The following is a 10994-nucleotide window of genomic DNA, read 5'->3' on the forward strand; positions in this document are numbered from 1 at the left end:
CAAATAAGAATATTTTAGTACGACACTGTTCTCTAACGGCACTGTGTTCGTCACTTGTCAATATTTTCAGTTCTGTTATATTTTCTGTAGCCCAGTACATATTTAAATTTTAAATCCGCAATTCGCGTTTTTCTATGTTGACAACTGACAGTTGTCAAATCACGTAACGTATTGATGTAATTGAAAACTATTAAACGAACTCCTACATTTATATATTTTGCTATATTTTGTGCATGTACTTGTGTTCCTCTATTAAAAAATATATTTATTAAAATCTCGTGTTGAAAGCGAAATCTCCTGTTTTTTTGGCTACATTCCTACTGTTGACAGAAATTTCCATCTGGCAACACTGTATGTGAATCTAAAATCTAACCTTTTCAAAATTAGTAATTGGTATGTGTATTTTTTAACAGTTTTACGTTTATGGTAATTTGGATAATTTGCACATAAGAAGTCAATAAAATGCCATACGCAAATCAACCGTCGGTCCATATTACTGATTTAACAGATGATAATTGTAAATTCTTCATTGAAGACACTGATTTAAGGTACATGTAGTGTAGTATGCATACTTTAATTTATGCTATGTAAAATTAATATTGTAGTGTTGCGAATAGCATTCGCCGCGTCCTTATTGCTGAAACTCCAACGCTAGCCATAGATTGGGTTAAATTAGAAGCTAATTCAACTGTTCTCAGTGACGAATTTCTAGCTCATAGAATAGGTTTGATACCTCTAGTATCTGATGAAGTGGTACAACGTTTACAATACCCGAGGGTAATTACAAGTCTAGATATAAGTAGGTAGTTAGTTTTCTAATGTAGATTATACTTGTAGGATTGTATTTGTACTGATTTCTGTCAAGAATGTAGTGTAGAGTTCACTTTGGATGTTAAATGTACCGATGACCAAACTAGACATGTAACTACAGCTGATCTAAAATCCAGTGATCCTCGAGTTATTCCAGCCACTTCAAAACATCGCGATGATGAATCTTCGGAATATGGTGAGACAGACGAAATTCTTATAATTAAGTTGCGTAAAGGTCAAGAACTTAAAGTGAGAGCATATGCAAAGAAAGGTTTTGGTAAGGAACATGCAAAGTGGAACCCTACCTGTGGGGTGGCCTTTGAATATGATCCTGATAATGCAATGAGACATACTCTGTTTCCAAAGCCTGATGAATGGCCAAAGAGTGAATACAGTGAACTGGACGATGACCAATGTAAGTTCTTATATTAATTTTAAATTATTGTGTTCCATTTCTGTTTACATTAGTGATGGGCAAGATTCCTATCATACGTATAAATCATACAGATCTCTAGTAGGAATCAATTCATGCGGAGCCAAATGCAAAAATAATTTCGTATGTTTTCACCACCGCATCGATACGAATTGAAGTAAATCGGTCTCTACTGATTCTCGTATCCGATACAGGTCGATAAGATGTGATGCATTAGATTCAGTTTAGTGCATAGGGTACTAAATATTGAAATGGGAATATGAAACTACGAAACGGTGGAACTTGGAACAAACTTATGGTCTATAAAATAATCGGCAGAATTTTATGCATTTCTTTTTAAATGTTGAACTCTTTGATCAAAAACAAATTTAAACATTAAGTAATTATATTTTTCCCTAAATGGATTTAATAAATAAATAAATAAATAACACATAATAAAAGCAATTTGTACTGCAACTGCCGCTGCAGTTTGTAAAAAGAGGTTGAATTTGAAACAAATAATGCGTTAGTTCTATATTTCTTATTAAAATTTAATTAGAATATATATGCGACAGAGAGTGTGATACGAGATACAAGATACGAAAAGGGAATGAGTAAGTGACAGAGGCACTCATCTACAATAAATACAAGTACAGCTTGCCACTTAGCCAAGCCGCACCGAATAGTTTTCCCTGATGTGGAATTTTATGTTGATACATATCACATCATGCGGATTACTAAAGGAATCCTTATTGCCCATCTCTAGTTTACATTATTGTGTTCTATTTTAAATAGGTATTCAATGTAAAAATGAAGTGCCCCTCCCAAAAAAAAAAAAAAAAAAGCCTTGAGTTTGATAATTTGAAAAGTATTATTTTTAGCTTGATGTTTCTAAAAGCTACACTACTAATTATTATTATCTACATTTTTTAAATTTAGGACTATTTTTGTCAAAAGCATATCAAAATTGAATGAATGGTTTGTAGCATTTTACATTCAAATATTTTTAAACCGTATAGAAATTTCTTTATATTATGTAAAAATGTATGAAAAATTGGAACTTGTATTTCAAGTTTGGTGATAATTGTTGATAATGATAATGGCAATACGTTATCAATCTTATAATTTTAAATCATCCTAGATTAACCAACCAAGTACTATACCTGATTGGTCTCATTTTGCTCCAAAATCGCGGATTGGAAATGTATATTCCACTACATATTAACTATTACTAACATTTGTTTACATTTAGCTACTATTTATACCAAGACTCAAAATTTCAAACAAAGGAAAATAATGGAAGTTTGAATAATATTTAAGGTGTTTTTCTTTTAATCATATGTCTACGAATGAAAATTATTTTTGTACATCCTATAAACACCTATTGCAGATTTAATCATATTTCAAGGTTGGCAATAGGGATTTTGCCCTTAAATGGCAAGGGATGCTATACTTTATCGATCTACAGAAAAAATGTGTTAACTTAAATATTTTTTTGTCAACTTTTATTTCTTATATCCATTCTTCTCCAAATGAATTTGTACTCAATATTACTTACTACTTAAAAAAATCGAAGAATTTTTCTTTTATCTCCGTAAAAAAATGAACATAAAAATATAGTCACTTAATTTTTGCATTATACAGGGTATCCCAACGAAAATTTGACACCCCCTATAATTGGAAAACCGAATAATATTTCAAAATTCGCCGAGATCCGTCGATTTTTGTTCTTGGGGGGAGCTTTTTTGACAGTCAAGCCAACTCGATATGTTCATCCCCCTAATGCCTAGCAACCCCAACTTAAAAATTTCAAATGCAACTACCCCACTTGTGGCACATCATTTTAAAGCCCTTTTCATTGCGAATACAGTGACGTACCGTTTTTAGAAATCGGTTGAGATTTGACAGAATTATTGGTTACAAACGAAAAGATGACAAACCAACTTACGCGTAGTAATTTCTACACAAATGCCCACCACTAATAAGTTTTTCATCTACTACACATGACCGCATTACCTAATTGTTATTGATGTGTCTATCAGTTTACAAAAAAGTCAGAAATGAAATAAAAAAGCTGAAGCAAATAATAAATCAGATTTATTTGATGAATTGCTCAAAATGACCCCCGTTAACTTCCAAACAATAATACAGTCTGTTTTCAAATTCTGTTCGAACATTATTAAAGACATCCGCAGTTATTAATCGGCATTCTTCTACAATTCTCTGACGTAGCACTTGCAATGTTTCCGGCTGAGTGGCGTACACTCGTGATTTTAAATGACCCCACAGAAAAAAGTCCAAAGGGGACAGATCCGGAGATCTTGGTGGCCATTCGACGGGACCTCTTCTGCCAATCCAATGCCCCGGGAAATGGTCATCCAAAAATTGTCGCACAGCAGCAGCATAGTGCGGGGGCGCACCATCTTGTTGGAAGGTTATTTCATTTTCTAGTAAATTGTCGTCACTTTCTAAAATCTCTGTTATCCTAGGATCAATTGTACTTTCCAATAATTCTAGATAGGTGTTTCCATCGAGATTACCTTGGATGAAAAATGGTCCAACAAGATGGTCGCCCAAAATGCCTGCCCAAACATTCAATTTTTGAGGTGTCTGAGTATGAAATTCCCTGATTAAATGCGGATTAGTATCACTCCAATAACGACAATTGTGTCTATTCACTTCGCCATTCAACATAAATGTGCATTCGTCGGAGAAACATGTATTGTAGAGAAGATTTGGATTCAGTAGAAGTTGTTCACTAAAGTATTCGCAAAATTGGTTACGGCGATCAAAGTCATCTTCATGTAACTCTTGAACCAGCGTCATCTTAAATGGATGAAACTTGTGTTTTTTCAAAATTCGATGAACACTGGAACGGGATACGCCAGAAGCTTGAGACACAGTTGTAATCGATTGCTTATTATCCATCTGTACATGACCCAAAACTGCCACTTCAACTGCTTCATTTCGAACTGGCCCAATTACTTCACGTTTCTTGTTTAAAAGCGAACCTGTTGCAACAAATTTGTCAATCAGGTGTTTAACGTACTGGTGGTTTACATTTTTTTCAGGATGATTGGCATTAAAAATTCGTGCTGTAGCTTTAGCGCAATCGTGATTTCGATAATAAATTGCAACAATTTCTACTCTTTCCGCGATAGAATAAACCATTTCGAACACACGTTAATACTTTCAATAACGGCTGAAACTAACGATTTCTTGGTCACAAGCAAAAAACACCGACTTTTTTTGTAGTACTGATTTTTTGTTATTTTGAAAAGGTCTGAATTCCTATAAACTTAAGTATCTTCTACTAATAACTATTTTAGTATCTAGTTTTATTTGCTTCAGCTTTTTTATTTCATTTCTGACTTTTTTGTAAACTGATAGACACATCAATAACAATTAGGTAATGCGGTCATGTGTAGTAGATGAAAAACTTATTAGTGGTGGGCATTTGTGTAGAAATTACTACGCGTAAGTTGGTTTGTCATCTTTTCGTTTGTAACCAATAATTCTGTCAAATCTCAACCGATTTCTAAAAACGGTACGTCACTGTATTCGCAATGAAAAGGGCTTTAAAATGATGTGCCACAAGTGGGGTAGTTGCATTTGAAATTTTTAAGTTGGGGTTGCTAGGCATTAGGGGGATGAACATATCGAGTTGGCTTGACTGTCAAAAAAGCTCCCCCCAAGAACAAAAATCGACGGGTCTCGGCGAATTTTGAAATATTATTCGGTTTTCCAATTATAGGGGGGGTCAAATTTTCGTTGGGATACCCTGTATACACAACTTGTAAGTGATATTTATTTTAGATGAGGCACCATTCAACTGGGAATTGAAGCCAAATAAATTCTTTTTTAACGTGGAGTCTGCTGGATTATTAAAACCAGAAAATATTGTGATAATGGGTGTTGCCATGCTGAAAGAAAAACTGTCTAATTTACAGACTCAACTCAGTCACGAATTACAAAATGATGCCCTAGCCATATAAGTCCATTAGTTTTAGATTTTGGTTGTATTATGCTTTCATAGTTAAAATAATAAAGAGTAATCAATTTTGAATGTACATATTTAGTTTTTCTCTGTTGGTAGATAGGGATACGAAGGATTCGCACCCCAGATGAAACATATTTTTTATTTGATGGGCAATGGAATGTTTGCAGTTAATTTTATCATTATAGAAAACATTGAATTGTTATGTAGGTTAAATGTTTTCGAACTTGAATTTTTGGAAATCATATATCTAGAAATTATGTTAAATAAATTTTCTCACGTACAAAGTCTGTCCAATCTATCAAATTTTCTTTTTTTTTTAACCGTATTTATAAAAAATTTCTGTACAAGAAGAGAATTTAATTAAGAATGGAATTGTAAGTGCAATAATAAATATTTACCTTTTCACAATCATAGGACGTGATGTATTATAATATCAGGGTAACATTGATTTCTATTGTCACTCAGAATTTGATGTTTCATTTCAAATTTTAAAATAATAACAGAAATTAATGGACTGTTACGATGATACTGTCAAGCTTGATATTTTCAAGTATCCCACAACTTACCAATGTGACTACAAACCGTATTGCGATTACAAAAAGGAAGTATACAAACAGACCAGTGAAAGGAGTGAATCTTTAAAAAAAATAAATCCACCACCCCCAATCGATGATCATGAAAGTTTTGCCAGATGGAGAGATGGTATTCACATACCTTTTGATCTACTTTTACAACCAAAACCAATGGTCGGCACAGATCCTCACAGACCCTTCCAAAAGTTGGTAAGTTAATCGTAAAACAAATGACAATATGTTGACTTATAAAAAAAAATTCCAACATTTGAATTTTTGTTGTGTATTTTGGATATCTTCAAAATATTTCCACTTCAATGTCTCTCATTGGTAGGCACCGATCGAAAGCCTTCAGAAAGAAGAGTCTATTAAAACAAGGCCACGCGTTTATATGACTCCAGCATCTAGCATGGACGACATTGAAGATCAAGAAATGAGAGAAATGCTTTGTAATTATATGTATACTACTGAATGGAGAAATGCAGAGAAAGAAGCCACAGCAAATTGTGACAAGAAGAAAACAAGAATACTGTCTGACGGGAGGAATATCTCTACTACTGATCCTGTAAGTATGTAAATAAAAGGAACTACGGTTTTCTTACAGCGTCCCATGTTTAAAAATGAAGTGTCTAACCCAATATCAGGTAAAACTACAAGTTGACATATACAAACCGATTGAAGAAAGTTTTCAACGCAAGGGGAAACAATGGGACAATCCTCAATTAAGGAGTTTCACAGATCCCACGAGAGAATTTTGGATTCACAAGGACCCTCCAGTGTTGTAAGTCTAAATTAGGGTTTCCTCGTTTGGAAACAAAATGAGACGGGTAATATTAGCCGGATCAGAATCCTTATTTCTCATCATCTCTCACTTTATTTTGTCTCCAAGTTGATTTCTCGATTCCCTAAGAAAATTGTTATTACATAGATAGATGAAAATACTTTGTTATGAAAATTATTTCGATTTCGCATATAGATGTGGCGCATGCGTGGATCCCTTCGAAGACGCAGTCCCGAATGAAACCAAGAAAACCATATCTGCATTAATCAATGACGACAAGTTACGTTTAGCTCACGACTACCCACCACCTAGCTATGCAGGATATAGAATGAGACTTGCCAAGGGAGTCCCCTTGTCCAAGGTCGACTTGCCCACCATTCATCCTTTTCTTTCCACTTCCCAGGCCATAACGGCTCGCTATGCTAAAGATTTAAAGAAATGAGGAATAAAATATTCTGGATAGGTATAACACTAGTTTTTATTTATGAGAACTGCTGAAAGTACGCTACAGGGTTAAAAGAATATCACATTTTTGGAATGTTATACTCTTAAATATAATATACATTCTAGCACCTATACTAAAAAAAATTGAAGATCATTCAATGCGACCTTCAAAAATTACTTTATTTACTTTAATTTTTTTTTTAAATATTAAAATTAAAAAATGACTACAAAAAAAAAGGAGAAATAATTATATATATGTTTATACCTAATATAAATCTGAATATTGGAAAAAAAAAAGAAAAATATCTATTAGCTTTAGCAGTTAAGGGTTATACTACCCAGGAATTTTTTTTTATTGGCTCAAACTATTCAAAAATTATTTTCAGGGACAATCTTTGATAAACAATTTTTATGGCTTATTTTCTGAGTCGCCCCCGAGTGCTTTGAAACGTTTGAAAAGGCCGCTCTGCTGTGCGCAATATTTTAAGTATAATACAGCTCTGTTGGTAGTTTTTGCCAGTACAAATCAGTTATACTTCCACAAAATATTTTATTGCAGGCTAATAGCTTTAAAAAATACATACCTACACGTATGTATACTAACATATAATATAATCAACCAAGTAACACAGACATTCAGGACGATGTGTTTTGATCTTTTTTTTTGAAAGAGCGCAGTTTCGCTTGCTACTCCAAGTTACGCGTTCATCTGCTTTACTTTATGTTGTTTTTTAAGTAGTTTTCTTATAAAAATGAGTGAGAAAGTGTACGGACGTTGATTAAAAGGGAACAAATCATCATCAACTCGTGACAGTCGAAGCAGAAATTCCAACAGAAAGCCACTCAACTGCCACAGTTTAGAGGGTGACATCGAGGATGTTTCTAGATTAGCAAAAAAAAATCCACACATCAGAAGATGATATTGAAATCGATGCTACATTGCTACCGAATTGTGAAACTTTTAACGTGTTTTTTTTTGAAACCGTGTTTTTCAATTCTGCGTACAGCGTAGCTGGCTCCTCAATTTTTATCCGATTGACTTGAAATTTTAACTGCAGCTTCTTAGATAGATTATACATGGAAATACACACGATTTTTACGATTGATAAATAATTACATATGCAATAAACAATTTAAAGTCGATTTTTTACCAGAAAAAGAAAAAAAATTAAAATCTTTGGTTCCTCCAAAGAAACACTCATGTACAAAAAACTTTTTTTTGCCTCTAGGTGGCGTTCCAGAGTAATACCGGCTATGCCATTTTCCTCCTCGGAAAGACATTTGTTCAAGTTACCTAGTGCCACGACACCATTTTGCACCTACACTTTAATACACATAAAATAAAGTCTCGAAACTTTATTTTGATTTATTGCTTAGTAATCACGAAGAAAATTCCCAAAAAATGTGTCTGAGTAGTATAACCCCTTAACAGATTAACAGATCAGTCTAGTATTACTAGAAAAAGCAATCATAAGAATAAACAGAGAATCACACATTAGTTAAAGGAACAAGTAAACTATAGCCTGTGCCGCTCTCGTCCGAACTTCTTCATGTTCATCTTGGAACAGTCTCATCAACCTGTCGCACACAATATCCAACGAAACTTGGTGCTTATTCTCAGGTGTTAACTGGGAATAGAGCAAGCCGGCTACTAGAGCAGCATTGCTCCGTATTTCCACCCACTGACTTTTGAAGTAAGACAGGCTGGTCATTATGAGTAAAGGGAACAAATCCTGAATTTCCACAGCCTTGAATTGAATATTATGAAAAAAGATTAAACAGAGATTACAAACTTAAATAACTACAGTATTTTACAACTAAAAAAATAACAAAACATACCATCTCCTTAATTAGATCTCTAATAAAGTCTGAAAAGTGCAAATTGGCTTCATCAATTAAATGTTCCTGTATCATTGAATTTACTTTAGGACTTTCTAAATACGGACCGATTTTCCTTAAAGTATATTTACAAGCCTAAAAAGACATACTTGGGAATATTCCAGAAAATTTGTTACAAGTCTTACCTTTACGACGTACATGTCCGGATCGCAGAGGTGCAGCATTAAGGTTACAACATTTCCCTGGATTTGTTCTTTAAATGCTTCCAAATTTGCCTCGGAATTGAGAGAATTGGTTAAATCACCTAAAAGCGTAAATGAGGCTCTCCGCAGGTTGACGTCTTCTTGGCCTAATAACGGTTTAATGCGAACCGCTGCCGTCACTTGGAAGGAGCTAAATTTGTATCCCGTCAATGTTATAAGCAACTTTGAAAAGCTCAACATTCCTTCCAATATCACGGCACTTTCATTTCTACAAGAAGTACAGAATGTAACCGATTTAAAATGGGTACATTATCTGTACAGGAAGGTCATTTTCTATCTCCACAAACAGTGTAATTACACAGAAACTTATCTACTGATGGCTTGTGAAAATTTCATATTTTAAGAGATGATTTCTGTATACAGGGTGTTCCATTTAACACTCCCGCTGCCAATGTCTCCGAAATGAAGAAATTTATTTTAGTTTAGTGGGGTTGTTAGGTCCCTCCAACAGCTTCAAATTGGAGTTAAAATTGTTAGTTCAAATCCTTCTGTAGAGATGGCGTAGCGATAATAAAAAAAAGATTTTGTTCCCTGGAACGTGGAAATGCAGTCCATCTGAAAGATCGTTAAATTTTGAGTAATTTTTGTAATATAAACTTTTTCCCTATATTTACTTGTTTTCGAGATATGTCGACTTCAATATGCAATGAGTGATATAAGGAAAATATATTATTTTATTTAAATCACACCGAGTCAAAATATTGTTTTAAAATATTGTTATAATGGCTTTATTCACATCATATACTAACTAACAAACAATTAATTATTAAAAAAAACGAATGATCAACTACAGAAAAAAAAATTGTACAATGGCAAATCTTATAAGGGTCAGAGACAAACCGCATTTTATCAAATGTTATTAAAAAATGCAGTCATAGGTGGCTCATGTCATTTGTTTAAAATAAAACATTGACAGATGACACATATTAGTTTTCCAATAATTACAGTTTTATCAGTTTGCGTCTTTCAATTTAACTGTACTAGTTATATGATTTACCATTGTAAAATTTTTTTTCTGTAATTGATCATTTGTTTTTTTATAATTAATGTTTGTTAGTTAGTATGTGGTGGTAGGGAAAACTTTATATTACAAAAATTACTCAAAATTTAACGATCTTTCAGATGGGCTGCATTTCCACGTTCCAGAGATCAAAAAATTGTTTAGTATCTCCACGCCATCTATACAGAAAGATTTGAACTAACAGTTCTAACTACAATTTGAAGCTATTCGAGGGACCTAACAACCCCAGTTTCCGGATCTAAAATAAATTTTTTCATTTCGAAGATATTGGCAGCAGGAGTGTTAAATGTATAACTGTGTAGATACAAACAGGTGTTTTTTTCTTATTTTTTTTTCACAGTGGTACATCTATTTAAATTTTAACTTGATATTATCGTACTGTTTTTCAGGCTTCAAAATTCTAATAAATACTTGTTTGTATCTATCAGATTGCGAACTTTGATTAACCCTTTCACTGCTCCAGACGTATTAATTCGCATGAATAGTTAAATTGGATCAGGCTGCTCAAACCGTATATATTCGCAACCATGCGCATTAGTGACTGGGTTATTGCAATTGGTAAGTCGAATTTTGCGGGCGAGCTTATACCGATTGTGACAAATATTTTTATGGAAAGAGGTACTGGTAATAATACCAAGATTGTTCATGTTTCTTTCAGTTTCTATTTAGTACATATACTGTATTTTATTCAAAATAAAATCGTAAAATTTATCGTAAATCGTAATTTAACACAACATAATGTAAAACTATAAGTGGTCTAACTGCTCCAGACGTATATATTCGCACGCGATAAACTTTCGCGCACGGCGCGGTAGCTACGTTCAGACGTATTGCGCAGCGAAAGGGTTAAAG

General features: G+C 33.5%; 3 protein-coding genes across 4 annotated transcripts in view; 2 read left to right on the forward strand and 1 right to left on the reverse strand.

Annotated features, from left to right (window-relative positions):
- Positions 1-155: 155 nt before the first annotated feature.
- On the forward strand, positions 156-5292 carry LOC108905783 (DNA-directed RNA polymerase II subunit RPB3). 2 transcript variants are annotated; one of them, XM_018708804.1, is made up of 5 exons: positions 156-351; positions 414-548; positions 606-777; positions 838-1225; positions 5039-5292. In XM_018708804.1, exons 2-5 carry the CDS (start codon positions 463-465, stop codon positions 5215-5217), a joined length of 825 nt encoding a protein of 274 aa, XP_018564320.1. In that variant the 5' UTR covers positions 156-351; positions 414-462; the 3' UTR covers positions 5218-5292. The 2 variants fall into 2 exon arrangements, with proteins under 2 accessions (XP_018564320.1, XP_018564319.1); XM_018708803.1 differs by having other exon boundaries at positions 156-548.
- A 439-nt stretch (positions 5293-5731) lies between these two features.
- On the forward strand, positions 5732-7198 carry LOC108905776. The gene is made up of 4 exons (XM_018708794.1): positions 5732-6004; positions 6129-6359; positions 6439-6575; positions 6771-7198. Exons 1-4 carry the CDS (start codon positions 5732-5734, stop codon positions 7015-7017), a joined length of 888 nt encoding a protein of 295 aa, XP_018564310.1. The 3' UTR covers positions 7018-7198.
- Positions 7196-10994, reverse strand: part of LOC108905794 (maestro heat-like repeat-containing protein family member 1) — an 18707-nt gene continuing 14908 nt past the window's right edge. Inside the window, exons 9-11 of the mRNA XM_018708815.1 lie at positions 9044-9329; positions 8859-8993; positions 7196-8767 (exon numbers count right to left, since the gene is read on the reverse strand). Coding sequence (XP_018564331.1) covers positions 8519-8767; positions 8859-8993; positions 9044-9329 — 670 coding nt within the window. The 3' untranslated portion in view covers positions 7196-8518. The remainder of the gene's footprint in view (positions 8768-8858; positions 8994-9043; positions 9330-10994) is intronic.

Source organism: Anoplophora glabripennis, unplaced genomic scaffold (assembly GCF_000390285.2).
Source record: "Anoplophora glabripennis isolate ALB-LARVAE unplaced genomic scaffold, Agla_2.0 scaffold269, whole genome shotgun sequence".
NCBI classification, from domain to species: Eukaryota; Metazoa; Arthropoda; class Insecta; order Coleoptera; family Cerambycidae; genus Anoplophora; species Anoplophora glabripennis.

Excerpts from the sequence above, each read along its gene's own strand:
- LOC108905783 (XM_018708803.1), top strand. The coding sequence starts at position 463 with ATGCCATACGCAAATCAACCGTCGGTCCATATTACTGATTTAACAGAT. Across the intron at positions 778-837 it reads AACGTTTACAATACCCGAGG|GATTGTATTTGTACTGATTT; the intron begins GTAATTACAAGT and ends TTATACTTGTAG. Across the intron at positions 1,226-5,038 it reads TGAACTGGACGATGACCAAT|ATGAGGCACCATTCAACTGG; the intron begins GTAAGTTCTTAT and ends TATTTATTTTAG.
- LOC108905776 (XM_018708794.1), top strand. The coding sequence starts at position 5,732 with ATGGACTGTTACGATGATACTGTCAAGCTTGATATTTTCAAGTATCCC. Across the intron at positions 6,005-6,128 it reads ACAGACCCTTCCAAAAGTTG|GCACCGATCGAAAGCCTTCA; the intron begins GTAAGTTAATCG and ends TCTCATTGGTAG. Across the intron at positions 6,360-6,438 it reads ATATCTCTACTACTGATCCT|GTAAAACTACAAGTTGACAT; the intron begins GTAAGTATGTAA and ends ACCCAATATCAG.